Raw genomic sequence first — 20,426 nt, 5'->3', positions numbered from 1 at the left:
CAGATTTTTATGTGTAGAGAGTGGTAAGTGAGTGGAATGAATTGCCAGAATTGGTTGTGAGTTCCCTGATGGTGAATGGATTCAAAGGAGAGGTATGATAGGATTTGTGTATATGATAGTTGATTTGGGTCTCCTGCGATGAGTCTCTGGACTATATGGAGATGCTGTAAATAATAATAATAATAATATATGCAGCTTTTTTTTTTTTTTTTTTTTTTGTCAAACAATAGGTACCAGTATGCATTCTTTATTAGGAAATATTTCATTTTTCAAGAAAACCTGAAAAATTAAATGATATCACATCCATATATCATGTGTCATTGTTAATAAAGGTGCTGGTATGCTGTAACTTTGCATACTGTCCCAAAAAAACAACAACAAAAAAAAAACACTGTATATATGTATGTGTATGGTATGCATAAAGTTAACAACAATTGATGCACAATATTTACAATATCATATTTTCTAGCAATAAAGAACAATGGATAGATATTTCCATTTTTAACTCATGGATAACTGATTTTCAATTACAGTATTTTTTAAATAACATTTGTTATTAATTATTATTATTATTAAGAGAGACCTTCAGGCAGTGGTGCACTCAGGATTTAATCTTGGTGGGGGCTGAGTGCTCAGGATTTAACCTTGGTGGGGGCCGAGTTGAGTAGACGATTTGCAAATACACACACTACACATCGCATATGACCTATGACTGAGCATCTGTAGTGATTGCTAATTCATAAGTAGTATAGAAATAGAAGACACGACACAACATAAATGAAAAAAAACGAATTTTAATTAGGAAAAGATTTTTGGAAAATTTTCTAGTGTTTTTTCCTTTTCTTTGGGGGGTGCCCAAGCCTCTTGTTTCCCCCCCCCTCTGGATGCACCACTGTCTCCAGGAAGTCAGAGACTCATCAAGGGAGGCCACATACTACACACACCAGCTACCATAATAATAACATGATATTTTTTCCTATTAAAATGAGGAATCTGGTTTTTAATATCGCTATGTTTTTTTTCCCAGTGTTTTAAACATATATAACCAGATTTTCCCAATTAATGAAACTAAACCACTGATGATTCTCATAATCTTAATATTCTCTTAAGGTTTTTGTAGACAAAGATAAGTTGCGGTGCAAATGAACCGGTTGAAATTATTGCTGAGGCAACTAGGACTGGGAGATAAGTGTTTCTTTCAACCGTGCGTGATCCACCCAGTTTGTCTGTTGAAAACTACTATCTCCTCACATGAGGCTGGCAAAATATCTTCAAAGAAAATTCCTTTTAAAAGTACTTCATGTCTGTACCAGCTGGGATTCAATCTCACATCATTTCAAATAAAAGTGAAATGTTGATTTTATTTTCACTAATAATGTGCGGCATCTAATTCTAACCTAATAACATGTGATAACATGCCATAAAGAATGTTATCAAACATTAGGTTACAATTCTCTAGTTATGCAACATTTTTATGCCTGTTTATTTATTTAAATACCAATTCTATACTTGCAAAATTATAAACAATAATACTTCAGAAAATTTCAATTTGAGTTTTAAAAAATAAACAATTATTATTATTATTATTAACATCTAACCTCCATGGAGTCAGAAACTCATCATGGGAGGTACACACTATCACACACAAAGTTTATCCAACTGTGCCTTAAACTGATTCAGCATGTCAACATTCACAACACACTCACACAATGCATTCCACTCACCAATGTCAAGAACCTACTCATCACTCCTCTGCTCACAACCTCATTATACAGTTTCCAGCGATGGCCTCTTGTTCTACCCTTCCTCTCCCATTCTATGAAGAATCTCTTTCATGTCAACCTGATAACAACCCTTGATTAGTTTATATATCTCAATCATATCTCCCCCCCCCCTTCCTCGCATTCATGAGACTTTGCAACTTACATTCTCTCGATCTGTCCTTGTGCTGTACATTTTAAAGACTATTGACCAATTTTGTGAATCTTCTCTGGTCCCTTTCCAAAATATCCTCATAACCGTGAAAAAAAAACCAGGCAACCAAATCTATGCACAATAATCCATACGAGGCCTGATCAAGGCCTTAAATAATGGCATCATAACCTCTTTATTTCTGCATGTCAGGGTCTTCTGCATCCTTGCCATATCTGATGTGATGTCTTCACAACTTGTGCAATGTGGCCTCTGAATTTCAGGTCCTTGTCCACCATCACCACTCCCAGATATCTCATCTCCTCTACTTTCTTTAAAGTTTCCCCACCAAATGTATACTTTGCATCCCATCATTGCTTACCAAATTTCAAAACCTTACACTTTGCAACACTGAACTGACAGTTCCACTTACCTGCCCGTTCTTGATTGCCAGAATCAATGCTTGATTTTGCATTGTTCTCCCCAATTTCGCATAATCTGAAAACAGCTGTAGACACCAGTTAAACCCATCCCAATATCATTAATATACAAACTCAACAACAATGGTCCCAAAACTGACCCCTGCAGCATATCACTAGTGACCTCCCTGTTTTGGGATACTACACCCCATATACAACTTTCTGATACCTATCTGACAGGCAGTCACTGATCCAACTCAGGTCTGTTATCCAGTCTCATTCATTTCAATTTATTTGATAGCTTGTTGTGTGGCAGTCTATCAAAAGCTTTTGCAAAATCAAAGTATACGACTGTATATGCATCACCCTTCTCCAAGGCATTTGTCACCTTGTTATAGTATATAAGTTAGTAAAACATGATTTCCTTTCACAAACCCATGCTGATAACCACAGAGAATTCTGCTGTTATCAAACCATTTCTGTATCCTACTTCTCACTAATCTCTCTCTCTAGTAGCTACACCAAAACTCCAGATATACAGATTAGCCTATAATTTGTAGCCATAGCCTTATCACCACCTTTATGCAGTGGAACACTTTTACCTTCTTTCCACTCCCTTGGAACCTGTGCTGTTGTAAGACTCTTATTAAACAGGCATGCCAATGTTACTGCCAATCCTCTGGAACATTCCCTTATGGCACATGGTGATATCTCATTAAATCCTATCCCCTTAATGACATCAAGCATATTTATTTCCTCACATACTTCTTGCTCACTCACAATTAAGCCATCCTCTCCTATGTCATCTACACTTGAGTTTTCATGATTTCACTTTGATGAGAATGAAACACCCTTATACATTGATCACTGAATACCTCAGCAATGTCCTCTGCAGAAGTTACCATCTACCATTTTCATCCATTAACAGCATCTTACCATAATCATCCTTTCTTCTAATTGCCACATATCTAAAAAACTTTCTAGGGTTTTTCTTCACCTGATTTGCTAATTTCTGCTCATACTGCACTTTTCTTGTTCTTACTGAGTCACTCTACTGGCTTGTTCTTCATACTCTTCATATAACAGATTATTACCATTATTCATCTTGTACTGCCTCCAAGGTGCCTCCTTCTTCTTCTTCCAGATTTCAGGCTTAAGCCCCTCATTCATCCATTTTACACCTACCTTATTCAGCATTTTGACCTCCAGAATACATTCACACATTGATGCTGTTATGTATTTCTCAGTTCCCAAGCACCATTTATTTCCTTACTGCTCAGTTCCTCATTCCATGCTGTAGCTCTGAGCTATCTCCTGAGATTGTCATAATCACCAGCCTTAATTCCACATATATCCTTTCCTTACAGAAGTCTGCATCTGGCTAACCAAAACCCAGTGGGTTGGGTTCCTAAGGAGTGGAAAGAAGGCAAAATAGTACCACTCCACAAGCATGGTTCTAGGACAGACGTTTCCAATTATAGACCAGTCTGTATAACTGCAGTTGTTGTCAAGTTGTTGGCAAGATTGGTTACAATAGAATACAGGATTGGGTTGAAGGAGACATAGCATTCTTTATGATGGTCAGCATGAATCTGTAAAGGGTAGGTTCTGTTTTAGCAATTTCTTGCATTTTATGATAGGGTAACAAGTGTGTTAAATAAGGGGGAATCATAGACAGTGATATTCTTGGACTTTGCAAAAGCATTTGATAGATTACCACATGATAAGTTGGTGTACAAGCTACAGAGGATGGGAATTCCCATCCTCTGGTTAGATGAATTGGAGATTGGCTCTCTGAACGATACCAGCAAGTTGTGTACAAGGATGATCTGAAAAGTTCTCAGCCTAACAATGAAAAAACAAATTTATAATTTCTGAATTATTTTTATTTTTCAACATTATCTCCCTTAAGACTAATACATTTATTCCAGCGCCATTATCCCGTCCCTGTAGTGGTTCTCAGTAAGATCTGCAAAATATCCCTCTACAGCTGCAATCACCTCTTGATTCGAAGAAAAATGCTGATGAGCGAGGAAGAGTTTTAGTTTTAATTTTAGTTCATTCAACCAACAACACCAATATGTTGTCAGTTGAATGAACCTCCCACTATGAGTCTGCCGACTCCATGGAGGGTGCAATAATAATAATTATTAAGTATAGTTTCTGGGAAAATTATCATGTTACTCCTCTTAAACACTATTATTATAATTATGGCTATTATAGCCTGTTTTTTTTTAGGAGTGTCCTTTATTTAAATACATTGGGCATTACTCAAAAAAGGGATATATATATATATATATTTTTTTTTTAGGGCATTATGGGTGAGTATATTCTGCCATAATTGCCTTCTATACTCACCCATAATGCCCTAAAAAAAAAAAAAAAAATATATATATATATATATATATATATATATATATATATATATATATATATATATATATATATATATATATATATATATATATATATATATATATACCCCTTTTTTGAGTAATGATAGCCAATGTATTTAAATAATTGACACTCCTAAACAAAAACAGGCTATAATAGCCGTAATTATAATAATAATAATTATACTTGACAAAAAATATATTCTTGTTTCCATCCAAATTGTACTCTAGAATAAACAAAAGTTAGTGCATAAGAGCATTACCTACTTGGGTGTTTAAAAGTAGCTCATGCAGAACTAGGTGCTAAATGTTCCAGTGGCCTAAATCAACATGGCTCTGACCTTGCATTCATCTGTGGCTTTTTTTTTTTTGTTGAAGATGAAACTGCATTCAAAGACAGAAATCTAAAGAGCTCAAGGAATAGTTAGCAGTGGCAGAAACATTTGTACACATACACACACCTAGCACTATTTCAAACATATTTTTTCAGTATAAAAATCTGTGTTATTGGAAAATGTTATATGAAAGACCAGAGATTGTACCTGTATGAGACTAACTCACCTTCAGATGAAAAGTCCTTATAAAGGTCTCACATTCTAGCGATCCAAATTCAGTTGTTCCAATTGAATGGCAAATGTTCTGTCATCCTCATGAATGTTGAAAGTTTTGCCACTTGGTTATATTATAAATTAAAGAAGCCAAGAGGTTATATTCTTGGTTTCATCCTTTATCCAAGTTTAAGTAAAAACAAAGTTTTTGCATGAAGTAACTTCCTGACAAAGCAACTCATATATAGAAGCTAATGACTTCACATCTAATGCCTTAATTATATAACCAAGTGGAAAAATTTTCGACATCTATCTCTAATCCTGAGTATTTTAACCTGGTGTTAGTAAGGTGGCGGTGTCATAGTTATTTCTTTCTATATCTTTGGGGTCTGTGACACCCCACCTTACTAACACTGGGTTAATAATAGTAACAATAATAGTAATAATAGTAGCGCAAGTAACCTTTTGGCTACCTGTATATGGAAATATGATTTCTACATTACTTTATCCTTGGAATCACTTCTGGGTCTGGTTCTCACTGATGAGAACTCAGCCCTTCAGCTACATTCTTCAACAGACAATTCACAAAATTTCGCAAAGAAAAGACTATCACTCAAATCTGCATTGATGGAGAAGACATGTCCACCACTCAATACATCCTTGACTCCTTTCAAAAACACTACAAAAATCTGTTTGAAAACAATAGTACTGTTGAAAATTATAACTCTTTGAACATTAATGTCTTTCCTGTTCATTTCCAAGATGGGCTTGACAGACTCATTACAGCATCTGAAGTTACCACAGCTATAAAGAATGCCAGACAAGAAAATCACCAGGACCTGATGGTCTAGGGATAGAACTTTACTGCGAGGCCTGGGATTTTATTCTTCCCATTCTAGTTACACTATTTAATTCCTTTCTCTCATCAGGACACATATCAAGTGAATTTGGCAAGCCACACTCTCCTCATTCCTAAACCTAATTGCGATCACACCTTAATCAGCAGCTGGAGATCTATTTCTCTATCTAATACTGAGTACAAGATATTTTTCCGCATTATCAATAACAGGCTCAAAAGTGGGAATGAGATACATAATTAAAAGCACACGGGTGTATGTTGTACCAGGTCGAGCAGTAGAATTTAATCTATTTCTGCTACGTGATCTAATCTGCTTAGTTAACATGAAAAAGCAGTCAATGGCAGTACTATCATAGGACATTACTCAAGCATTTTGATAATGTCTGGCATCTCTTTCTATTTCACATCCTACAGGAAATTGGTGTAGGAAAAACTGCTATCTGTTATCAAAGGAGCCTATGCCAATTCAACCACCCACCTCCTAGTTAATGGGTTCCTGTCAGACACAATAAAAATTTGAAAAGGAGTCAAGCAAGGTTATCCTCTTAGTCCACTGCTGTTTGCATTGGTTCTTGAACCTTTCTTACAGGAAGTCAACAATGCACATGCTGTGCGAGGAATAATAGTTCCTTCAACTATATATATATTTTTTGGTATTTTGGAAAAATTCAGAAAAAGCAGTATATTAATTATTAATGCAGACAAGACAAAATTAAAAGTCTATGGAAAGTGGGATCTTGAAGGCATTCCTTTTGGACTAACCCTTAAGAGAGAACCCCTCATTATACTTGGAATTCCCTTTTCCACTTACCCAATATTACCAGTCCAAGTTATATACAAGAACTTTGAAATGTTAGAAGACTGGAAAATAGGGCCACTCTCCTTTTCTTCTAAAGCTATAGTACTCAAAACCATAATCTTTCCTGCTCAGTTGTACATAATAAATATTACAGACATCACAGAAGCTGAAGAAAAGCAATTATATAGTAAACCTATTCAATCTTTTTGGTCCAGCCGATACCAAAAAGTTAAAAAGGAATTTCTTCAACTATCAAAGAAGCATTGAGAATTTGGACTTCCAGTCTTAAAATTCTGCTATTTAAACAATACAGCTTCTAAAATCCATAAAATGCAGACTGATCACACATGTGCAGACCTTCTCCAGTACTAAAGATTATACAGGTCCAAAAGCTGAAATTGCTCCTGAATACTACAACACTCTGTGCTTAACTCTAAGGCTGCTAAAACACTCTGGAATTTGACATTCTTTCCATTAAAAAAAGTAAAATTTGGTATAAAGAAATCTTTAATCTCTTTCGCCATGAATTTCCACAGTTAGGTACAGACAACAATATTTTGTTTCATAACTTGATGAAGTTACGAGGGTACCCTAACAGGAGGAATCTTGCCTGGAGAATTGCATTTGACCGCCTTCCAGTCAATGCCATCAAATGGAGGTACTTTAACATCGGAGATCCAATCTTTGACATCTGTTACTGATTGGAAACAGTAGAACATGCATTCTACAGCTGCTCTCTTGCCCTGCGTATTTGGAGAACAGATTGTGTAATGTGTTGGGCATTCCATTACTTACAACAGAACAGGTTATTTTTTACAATACCCACCACCTGTCAGCAATGGGAAGAGAATTTTGATTTTTATAATTAACACATTCGCTGCCAACTACGAGTATACTCGTAGTGGGTAAACCTGCTTCACAAGCCAGCTACGAGTATACTCGTATGACGCTTACCGCCGGAAACGAGATTATTGTAGTGACTTTGAAGAAGTGAAAATGCTTGGCTTGTGGGGCTAGCATCAAAACTGTGTATTCTCATAGACCGTATATGCTCTGTACAAGCCAACTACGAGTATACTCGTAGGACGCTTACCTCCAGTAACGAGATTATCGTACTGACCTTGAAGAAGTGAAACTGCTCGGCGTAGGGGAACGGACCATGCCAAAGTAGCGTGGCAGCGAACGTGTTAATGAATTAAAATACCATTTATGGAGGGTTAGAAAGAAACATGAATTTGAAAACCAGCAATATGACATCCAAATGCTTGATAATATTGTACTGTGGACATTTTATTGTTCAATCAGATGATTTTTGTATTTAGAAAGAAGCATTATAGGAGATATCAAATTTATCACTAGATGGTGTAGACCACCCACATTATGCAATATTCACCAGGGGAAGATAAAATTCTGTCTATTCTTACTATGAGAGGTTTTTTAAATAATTCCATTCTCTTAATTCAATGTGGTCTTATAGTCAATTGCAGGGATGACTGGAGAGCAATCTCAGGCATTTCAAGGCATTTAACTCAACGATTCAACTCAACGCATTTTAGTTTTAGTTGCGCTTTAGTTTCAATTGGTCTTTTGGTTGTTCATCTGTATGAGATTGGTGAAAGAGGAAAACTGTATGATGATGATATAAAAGAGCTGATGCCTTTTCTCTCTCTCTCATGCTACCTATTTGTCTTTCTTTCTCCTAATACTATCAGGCTCTCTTGCACCCCTATTCTAACTACTCTAGGCCTATGATAAGCGACCCTTTACTTTTTCACCTCAATAAAGGTCGAAACGGGTCTGAGTAGTGGGCCTTCCCATAATGCATAGCATTATACATGTCTGTAACAATATGTGCATTGCATTATGGGATACTAAGGCAATTGATGTGAAGTCATTACCCTCCATATACAAGTTGCCCTGCCATGAAGTTTCTTCATGCGCAAACTTTGTTTGCATACACTTGGATAAAGGATGACACCAAGAATATAATTTCACCAAGAATATAATAACTCCATCATCATCATCAAATTCCTGCCATGTACCTTCAAGGGGTGTACAGGATATAATAGTATAACATATAATTTCTTGGCATCTTTAATTTATTATTATTATTACTCAAGACCCCATTGGAGTCAAAGACTCATCTGGGAGGTCCTTTTATCATACACACAGCTCACCAAACAGTGCTTTAAACAAACTCAAATTCTCTGCAGACACCACACTTTCAGGCAAGGCATTCCAATCATTCACAACTCTGCATGAAAAAAAAACCTGCTTCTCACTCCCCCTACTCACACCCTCTTTATACACTTCCAGGGATGATCTCTGGTTCTCCCCTGATCTCTCACTATTTTCTGTAGAACCTCTCCATCATTGATCTTATAACAACCCCTTACCAACTTCTAGGTCTCTATCATATCTCCCCTCTTCCTCCACCAGACTCTGCAAATTGCATCTTCTCAATCTTTCCTCATATTCGGCATTCCAGAGGTTAGAAACTACCTTAGTCATCTCTTCGTCCTTCTGAAAACCAGGTGACCAAATCTGCACACAATAGTCCATGTGTGACCTAATCAAAGCCTTATACAATGGAACAAGAATTTCCCTACTTCCACAAGTCAATGTCCTTTGCATCATTCCCAGAAGCCTTTGTGTTGTCTTCACAATTTTGGCGATGTGTCCCCTAAATTTCAAATCCTTATCTACTATCATCCCCCAATCTCTTATTTCCTCCACCTCCGACAATATATCCTCACCAAGCATAAATTCTGCATCCCATCTTTGTTAACCAAATTTTAAAACCTTACATTTTGCAACATTGAACTCACATCCCCATTCTTCTGCTCAATCACTCAATTTATTCATGTCTTCTTATAAGGCCACAACATCTTCTCTACTCTTCATGGTTTGTCCCAACTTTGCATTATCTGCAAACAACTGAATATCTCCATCCAAATCTTCACCAATATCATTAATATACAAGTTAAACAGTAATGGTCCTAAAACAGCCCTTATCCTCATGAATGGTGGTGTAGACACTGATGGAAACAAAATATCACCTGTTTAACTGTTAAAACTTGTACTACACAAGCATATTATTACCATGACTACTTCACAAGTTGGCTAAATTTTTTCAGAAACAATTATTAAATATTTAAATAGTAATGCAAAAGTCATATCAAATCCAATCTAAAACTTATCTTTCAACAAAAAGCCTGAAACTGCTGCTTGCAGTGCCATTACTACCAGTATTGGACAAAGTTTCCATGTGGCTACTGAAGAGAACACCAAAGAGACTTGGAAAACCTAACAAAAGCAATGATACAAGACAAAAAAAAAAAGAGGAAGTCTTTATAATTAGAGCAACAAGCAACAACTACTCAAGACAAAAAGAAGATCATGTTCCATGCATTATCACTTTGATTTCTTAGCATACTTACCCATGTACCTATTTAATGAGAAATGGATATTAATTCTAAATACGTACTGATTTTTTTTAGGTCGTTTAAGTTTTTGGATGAACTGACAGTCACAGTGTTTAAATACAGGCAAAACTCTTATTTACCTATCTGAATAAATGCATGAGAGATCTTACTATATATATATAAATTTCTTGGTATTTTTAACATATATATATATATATATATATATATATACACACGTTGTCTGCTCACAGGCAATGAATGATGCATTCTGCTGCTACATGCCTCTGGATCCTCTCCACCACTTCCTCATCCCCAAGAAACTCAGGTGACCAGACCAGTATTCAAGGCTTTATAAAAAGGAATGATAATCCCCTTGTCTCTGCTCTGCTTGTTAGTGTGATCTTTAATAGCAAAGTAATCCTGTAAGCTACACTGGCTGCCTTAGCAATATGCACTCTAAGTTTCCACTCTCTATTTACTACTACCACAAATCCCTAGCTTCATTAGTTTCCTGGAGTACAGTTGTTCCCTCAATGTGGTACATAGCATTTAATCTTTGTATTCCAAAATGCGTAACTTGACACTTTTCCACATTAAATTGGAATCCATTCTCCTTTGCCCATACCGTCAGCTTATTTAAATCATCCTGCAAGCTCTCTATATCAACTTGATTAACCATTACTGTACCCAAATTTGCATCATCAGCAAACAACAGATTATCTCCCTACAAATTTTTCCTATATCATTTATGTAGTCCAAGCACAGAGCCCTGTAGTACTCCACTCGTTACCTGTCTTCTCCTGGATTCTGCTCCTCCATGATATTCTAGAAGTGTTGGTGATTTTTGTAATAGTGCAAGGCTTGTCAAATGAGGCAGAGGAGTGTAATGTACTGTTATCAGCAAAGCTGTGCATTGCATTTTGCAGTCAACTAGAGAAGGTTGGTAATATATTGAAGGTTGAAAGAATGGAGCTTGTGGAACATCAACGTTAGTTTCAATTAAATAATAAAGTAATACGTAAAAACCACAGTGATATCTTTAATTAGTAAAAGGACAGATATTTCGTACTAAAATTAATAGTACATCTTTTTTATGTGTTACTTTATTATTTAATTACTATGCCACAGGTTCCACTAAAAATTAGTTTCAATATTTGAGGATAAAGATCCATCCATTATTACACATAATGTGCATCCAGATAGAAAGCTAGCAACTTAGTTGCATAAGTCTGAAAACAGACCATATAATGGAAACTTGCTCAGCAAGCCTTTGTGCTGAACCTGATTATATGCCTTAAAGATATCAAGGGTACCATTTGAAATTCCCCAAACTTTTTCATGGCATTTGTGACAACATAAGCAAGAAGAAAATTCCCTATCAACTGACAGTGGCAGAATCCATACAGAGATAATTAATACTGGAGATGACAGCAATCTGAAAGCTGTAAAATTGTCACCATAAAATTATTCAGCTATTTGGAGAACTGGACACAACTGGAAATCTGATGATTAGTTGAGAATGACAATGCAACAAAAGAAGGCATTTTTATCACTCTGGAAAAAGTCTTCACACTGTCGCAGTGTCTAGTGTTCACCAACAGGGTGTCACATATGTACTCACCAATTTTACTTATTTTTCAATGACCATGTATAAATTTTAACATTTCAGTTTCTTGTTTGCTATGCTTCCCCTCCCCCCATTGTGAATTTGTAGATTCAATTCAAATGGCTTAATAGACAAAGCCCTTTGGCCAGAAAGACCAGGGTTCGATTCCCTTCCATGACGTGAAGAACTTTTATGTGGTCTCTTTTGATTAAAGGTGAGTTAGCCAGTCTCATATGGAGGTAGAGGGTTTTTCACCTGGAAACTCAGGTTTTTCATCCCTCAGAACAGGCAAACTGGCCCATGAACACGCATGGATCTACAATCATAAAATACATACTTAATCCCTCATTAGGAGGGCTCAATCCATTCTAAGGAACAGGGGAGGAAAGGGGGAACCACATACGAAATAAAATATATTATTTCTCATTGTAGTCGTAGTCGTCTTCTATGGTTTTCTAGGTTTTATTTAATTTCCTTATCTCTACTTTTTTAACTTTTACTTTTCTCAAATTATCATAATTTTTGTTTGTCTAATGTTTATAACTCATTATATATTTATATAGAGTTGTATGTTCTGTTAAGTTCTTCCTAAAATATTCTCATTAAGTTTCTTAGTTTTATGAGTTTACTTGAGTTATTTCTAATTGTATTAGTCTCATGATACAAGTCTTGAGATTACATGTTACCACTTTTTTTTTCACCTGTATTATTAATCTGCATCTTAATTTGAATAAAAAAAATAAAAATTTCCTAATATCCCATATTTGATATTTAAAATGTAAATTCAAACCATATGATTAATTAAACATAAGCAATTTGTTACATGCCTGAAATGGATAATTTATTATTATCTGAAGGAATAACATGTTATCAGAAGTGCAGAGGAATAACCAGATAATGAGAAGAATAAATATCTGACAACTGTAATTATATGAAAAACACCAAAAATTCTATGAATCTTTGGCCTACATTCTCAAGCATTCAGTAATGCAAGTAAATTTCTTAATTCTTTTACAGGTGCAGGATTTGGGATGACAATGACACTGATGCCAGTTATTTTGAACCAGTATTTTGAGAAGCATAGAGCAAGTGCTATTGGTATTGCTTTCTCTGGTGGAGCTCTTAGTTCATTTGTATTTCCTGTAGGGATGGAGTATTTGCTGCACAATTTTGGATTACGCGGTAGTTTTCTAATTCTAAGTGGTATTCTTCTTAATACGCTAGTAGCTGCTACTCTCCTACGACCGCCTTCCTGGTTAATGAAGAAGAAGAAGAAGAGAAATCAAGTTAATACACATAATGAATCATTGCCATCCAAGTCTGATCCAAATATTGGTGATATATCATCTACTGTGATTTGTGAACCCCTTCTTAATCCGTCAGTTGAAAATAACAACACAGATCTTCATTCACTGGCAGTTAATTTAGGTAAACAAGAGAAATCAACTGATGAACCTAAACATAGCCAATCTTTAATAGCTATCTCCAATGGCCACTCTAATATAGAAATGTCAGATGGTTGCAAGTCATTTGCTATAAAAACTATAACAGATGTTAAAAAATGTGGCTTCAGTGGTGCTCAGATGTTAACATCTATATTGCTTGACCCAATGTTCATTTTTGTGACCATCACAATGGTCAGTTTCTTTGTGGTATTGCACATGTACTTTATGGTAATCATTGATTTTGCTGTTGATAAAGGGACACCTGAAGAGAGTGCAATTTATATTATTTCTGCCTTCTCTCTTACAGATCTGTTAGGGAGGCTTTGCCTTGGATGGATATCTGACCGTGGATATGTGAAGAGAAAACACATGGTAATGGTATCAATGATTTTAATAGGCGTGCTAAATAATCTTTTCACTCTGGCCAATACATATTTGTCACAGATAGCTATCTCTGTATTTTATGGATTGGCAACAGGATGTTCCATTCCATTGTTCTTTGTACTCATGGCAGAATATATGGGACTACAAAAGTTAGCACTTGCACTGGGAACAGCCAACTTTATAAATGGAGCATTAACTTTTACAAGACCAATAATGATTGGTAAGTTCTCTTTCTTAAAAGCCTTTTATTTTAACTTTTTTTTAACATATCAATTTGCATGACTGAAAACCTTGGGAACTGAATTTTTTATTATTATTTTTTTTTTTATTTTTTTTATTTATTTTTTAATGAATCTACCCAAAAAAAAGGAGTTATAGTGTCAACATATTTCATCCAATGAGATGGCCAAGGATTAGATAATTTGGTTCTCCTGTTCTGGCAGGAAGACCAGAGAGACCAAACTTGATACTTTTTTCAAGCCTCTAGTAGCTGTAACATTGGAGACAAAAGAAAATTATATATTACCTACTTTCATAAACATTAATATTACAGTGGTATTCAAACCAATTTCCAGCCGACAAGCACAGTCTGTTGGCTGGAAATTGGAGATGTTATAGGCCAGGGCAAGGTATGTCACTAATTTTAAACCAGGTAGTGTGATGAGTCACTTCCTATTCTTATTACATAAATCAAATTTCAATTTACTGTAAGTAGAGATCTAAGTAATATATTATCAATCTGATACAGGGTGTCCCATAAGTTCTGAAATATTTCAATAATTCATAAAAATTAGAAAAAATGGTATATTAGAGTGCAGTTTGCACGAAAGTGAATTGCAAGGAGGGTTTTTTTTTTTGGTGGTGAGAAAAAATTCACTTCAAATTTTTACTGATAGAGGGTGCTGTACCACATGCATCATTTGCAAATACGTGCAAATGAGAGTTCTATAAAACGCAAGGTGTACCGCTGGCAGGTCGTAATGAATGCGTGCAAATTCCCAGTCATTGGGGCAAACAGAATTGTTTTTGTGAAAAGAAAAATTTATTGCTGTGATGCTTACACACCATGAAGGATGGGGAATACGGATGTTTTTGCTATGCCTGTGATTCTTGCAGTTTCCATACATTGCTTATACTGCTTGTTAATTGTGCTGCTAGGGCATTCAATTGCAATACCACAATGCTGGTACAGGCTTCGGATAACACTGGTCTGCATGTTCAAGGGTGATCTGACAAATTTCCAGTTTTCTCGAAATGTCGTATTAGAGACTGTAGTCTGGCAGGAGTGATAGGACATCAACCTTTCTTAATTCTTTTATGCATTTGAAAATTTTGTAAAACTTCTGCTACCGATTCCCCACTTACTTAAGACAATTCACAACAATGCCTTATCTATCAAAGTAAGCATCACAGCAACAAATTTTTCTTTTCACAAAAATAATTCTGTTCGTCTCAATGACTGGGAATTCACACGCATTCATTACGAGCCATCAGCGGTACACCTTGAGTTTTATAGAACTCTCATTTGCACGTATTTGCAAATGATGCATGTGGTACACCGCCCTCTATCGGTGAAAATTTAAAGCAAATTTTTTCTCTGTGCCAAAAAAAAATCCCCCTCCTTGCAGTTCACTTTTGTGCAAACCGCACTCTAATACACCAATTTTTCTAATTTTTATGAATTATCGAAATATTTCGTAACTTATGGGACACCCTGTACTTTTATTCAAAAGAGGTATTCAACAAGACAGAGAACCAAATTTGACATGGTAAATTCAATTATTTAAAAAAAAAAACTTACACCACTAATAGGTGAGTGACGTGCAATGTGCATTTCACCTTCAACAAACAGAATTCTAGTACATCAGGCAAGAATTGCCAGCTTATAAGCATATCTCCCCTAGTTTAGAGGAAATGCCATAGTTACTACATGTCTAGGTGATAGATAACTTCTACTGGCTGGTGTACGACCATCACTGTGCTTGTTTAAAATCTGAAGTGGCTATTGTCAAAAACTGAAGATCCTACTCCAGAGTAGGATCTTCAGTTTTTGTTCCCCCCCTCTTCATTTGCATATGCAATGGAGGTGATATGCTTCATGGGCATGCTAAACATACTGCAGTCAACTAAATAAAGCAGTTCCAAATTCAGCAATTAGATAGTATGCATTAAACTTTATGGTAACACATCAGGATACTTTCCGGTCAGTTAATGAATAATCCTGCTACTGCTTATTCTAAGAGAAAGTGTCACAGCCACCACGAATGGAGAGAGTATTACCTGCATGGGAAACATGTTCATTAGTATTTGAACTCCACACTATAAGTTTCTGGCATCACCAACCATGAAAAAAAACTATTAATAATAACACTAATTGCTGGATTAGAGAGAGAAAAAAAAAACACCCAACCAAAATGGGGAAAAATAATCAAAAGCACTGATATTGTGAATTAGAAAACATCACCCAAAATTATAACAAACATGAAAAAATATTATTAAAAATCATATAAACAGCAAAAACACATCCAAAAAAACACTCACACATCCAGTTCATCATATAAACATAAATGATGTGCACCACTACTTACATTTTTATCACAATCTGAACTATTATTTTTCACAGATCCTCAATAATTATCAACAGGCAGCTTAATAACTACCAACCAACAAAACTATCCAAACCACACACACACACACACACACTATAATTTCTTTAGTAAGAAGGACGGTAAATATACATTTGTCAGATCTCAGATGTTAATCTGTGTGTCAGATATTGTTAAACCTAGAATCCCCTGTTTATGATCTGCTAAAAATTTCTAAAAACATCTGGCTAAAATTTTCTTTGCAACACTTCATTGCATTCACCTACTGTCTTTACGTTTTTCAAATTCTGATAAGAATTCTCTGACTCCACAGATCAAGCTGGAAGAGATGCAGAAATAATTTAGCTCAAATTCTTGATCTACTTGCTAGTATACCATATAATCATCAATCTTCTCCAACATCTTAAATCTATTAATCTTTTCTTAACCAGTTCTCCTTTCCAGTATACTGTGGATATTAGCTTTCTCTTCATCCATGTTTTCTTTTCTATGAAATGATCTTCACATACTCAATTTCAGTCTTGTGTCCTTTGGCACTACAATGGCACCAAATAGAATGACTATGATTTCTAAGCTTTGATGTGATTTCTAAGCCATGATTTTAAATTAGGTATGAGACAAGGCCGAACTTACACATCCTCAGCATTCCTCCCTTGATGATCTGGTTTCACTGACTCTCTGCATTAGGTCTCATTCCAATAAATAATTTCTCCAAGCATCTGATGCCAAGTCCATTCAAGTGAAGGCCATCCCTCTTTTATAAATCTTTTCTATCATCAGTAATAAATTAAATTTTTACTTTCTCGCCTTTCTTTCTTGCTTCTTCCATCAAGTCTTTCATATCCCCTCTCTCTCTCTCTCACACTATGTTTGTCACTACTTAAATCATTAGTTCCTAGCTGATGGTAGTGATTTAAGTTCACTACCATCCCTGTTATTTTTCTATTCTTTTGCTATTGCCTTTGTTACATCCTTCATTTTAGCTCCTGGGAAGCTTGATGTGACTCCTTCATCAAGTCCAAATTTAATTATTGAATCACCCTACCATATGATTTCTTTTGTCTTAGATTTTAATCGACTTATATTGTTGTTATTATTAATATCATTATTAGTTACGGATAACTTACAACTTACCGTGCCTTCCTTCCTGTTATTTTTCTCTTCAGTTCTCTTTTCTTAGCTCTTGTAAATGATTTTCCTGCTTTCTCCAACTACCCTCACCAATTTTTGAATTTTTTTTTAATCTTGAAATTTTATATGATAATTTTTTTTTGTATGGCATCAATATAAAGGTTCTATTTACTGGGTTGTGCTATTGTTACCCTAAGCTTTTGACACTGCTCTCTTGCTCTTCTGATTTTTTGGCACCATTTTTTTAAAAAAAACTATCTTGATTTAACAATATATCTTAAAAGATACTAGCAAATGTACTGAATACAATAAAAAATAGTAAAAGCCACAATAATATAGTAAAAGTACACTAAATAAATCAACAATGCTCAATAAATAAAAAAAAAAAATCACCTATTTAACAGGAGCTTCAAATTATGCACATCCTCACATGGAATAGCTCTGCCAAACTAGCCATCACCATTCCTCCACATTCTTCTAATTATATAAGAACATGAGAAGCTGCTCTCAATATCCATACACAGTTTAGATACAAACTTCTCATTCATTTTTTTTTCTTTCACTCCATCTACCTCTGTTCTTTGGAACAGTTTTCCCAATATCTTTCTCCATGATCACTAGTCACATTAAATTGTGTTATAGATTTTATGATATATTGTATGTGTGTGTGTGCGTGGGGAGGGGGATTAGGTTGATGGTTGGTATTAAAATAAAAAAATTATTAACCTGCTCAATTATTTTCTTGTTGCATAACTGTATGTCTTCAGATTTTATTTTCCTCCTTGAATGACATGGTTTTAGTTTTTTTTTGAGAAACTGACATATTGTTTTATTTATTATTAAATTTATATATAGTTTTCTGGAGATTATTGTCGGTTTCCCAAATGATACTCCGGGAAAAAAAAAAGTTTAAAATCTATTTTTTTTTTTAATTTGAACTCCTTCTTTGTTGTCTACATTCCTATCATTATTTCATTCATATTAAATTTCAAAGCATACTACAGAGAGAGAGAAAGAAAGAGGGGCAGGGCTATTTCTCCTAGTTTTTCATGGCTGCTGGGAAGAATATGAAATATACACAATAATTTCTTACTAAGTCTTACATATACATGGAGAATTTTACCAACTCCTCTAGGCCAAGTGGTTAGCATATCTGCTCTCCAGCCAAAAGGCTGTGGGTTTGAATCCTGCTGTGGACATGGATGTTTGTGATTGTCTGTGAAAATACTAGTGGTGGTGGTCAGTGGTAGATGTCGTTCGTGCCCTCCTTTGATGAGTCTTTGGGCTCCCTGGAGGTGTTACATAATAATAATAATAATAAAAATTGTGACCTCAGTGGTGTCTCCCCCCCCCCCTAAAAAAAAATAATACTTGGACTCTCTCCAAGCACATCTAGTAGAATAGTGGTAGCACTATTCTGGGAAAAAAAAACAACTTAACTGGAACTTTGTTCTGGAACCGAAACATTTTTTTTTTTTTTGAATATTTAGTTTCCAATAAACAACATGGTAAAAGAGGTATTTTGCAATGTGATGAAATTCATCTATCACCTATTGTGATGTTTAGTATGTTAGTTTCAGCAATATAGAATGCTGTAAATAGAGTATGTCAACTTTGTGAGCACAAAGTCTGGAATGGCCAAGATGGTAGAAGAATCAACATTGACTGATCAATGGCATCAAGATGTGCGGCACATCGAGGGCACACTCCTGACACCTAAGGGACTTGTGGCCAGCCACTGTGGAAGAGATTGGAGCCTCACCACATATTTATCCATTGTCAACCATGAAACACACCATATCACAATATGAAATTAGAGATGTGGTTGAGACCCCTGCAACCATCAGCACTTATAGCTACAGGGAAGAAGAGCTTGAAACCAGGAATTGTAAGACAAGAACTACTAAGGTAGTGTATGAAGATAATATCCCAAATCCTCCGGGGAGGATATTCTCAGAACATTTCAGACAAGATGCCCCCTTGTCTGAAAACCAGGAGCAATCTCTTGAAAATAGTAACATGGAACGTCACGTCAGAACACTCTATGAGGCAGGCAAATTAGACGACCTACTCAAGGATTAGAAGTGATGAAGGTTGATATTGCAGGTATCAGTGAAGTGAGGTGGACAGATACAGGCATAATAAGAAGAAAAAAATCACACTATAATCTACTCTGGCAGTGACTTACACTTTAACGGAGTAGCACTTGTCCTAAGTAATAGAATTGCAAAATCTCTACATGGATATTGGCCCATAAATGACAGAATCATAATAGCCAAAATAACTGCACAACCATTTAATCTGTGTATTATCCAAGCATATGCACCAACCCAAGACTACCTAGATGAAGAGTTGGAACAATTTTATGAAGACATCCAAATTGCAATATCTAGTGCTAAGTCAGATGATATTATTATAATGATGGGCAACCTAAATGCAAAAGTGGGCTCAGAAAAAATCTCATTTTGCATGGAAAACCAAGGGCTTGGAATCAGAAATGAAAGAGGTGAAAGATTAATTCCAAGCCTTTAGAAGACTATATACATGGAAAAGTCCTGGGGACATCTATAGAAACCAAATTGACTATATAATAATAAGTAAAAGATTCCAAAATGCAATAACACAAACAAAACCATATCCTGGAGCAGTCATAGGATCGGACCACAACTCAGTGATTGCAAAAATCAAAATAAAACTTAAGATACCAAGCCAACCATTCATAAGAGAAACTTATAATTCACACTCACTTAACAACCAAGAAGTTAAAGACTGCTTTATAAAAGAATTCACAAAATCCTTTAACAAGTTTGACACCACAACTCACACAGAAAATAGAACACCAATTGATGAAATTAACATGAACTGGCAAACATTCAAGAACAGCATCAAGGAAGCAGCCA

General features: G+C 35.4%; 1 protein-coding gene across 1 annotated transcript in view; it reads left to right on the top strand.

Moving 5' to 3' along the window:
* The window catches only part of LOC150095753 (uncharacterized), a 145,290-nt gene that overhangs the window by 109,440 nt on the left and 15,424 nt on the right, over positions 1 to 20,426 (top strand). The window contains exon 7 of the mRNA XM_090409952.1: positions 12,978 to 14,009. Coding sequence (XP_090266078.1) covers positions 12,978 to 14,009 — 1,032 coding nt within the window. The remainder of the gene's footprint in view (positions 1 to 12,977; positions 14,010 to 20,426) is intronic.

Source organism: Typopeltis vanoorti, chromosome 20 (genome assembly GCF_054136105.1).
Source record: "Typopeltis vanoorti isolate ZY-2024b chromosome 20, IOZ_Tvanoo_1.0, whole genome shotgun sequence".
Classification (NCBI taxonomy): domain Eukaryota; kingdom Metazoa; phylum Arthropoda; class Arachnida; order Uropygi; family Thelyphonidae; genus Typopeltis; species Typopeltis vanoorti.
The sequence above is the reverse complement of the archived record's forward strand: the minus strand, read 5'-3'. Positions and strand labels throughout refer to the sequence as shown.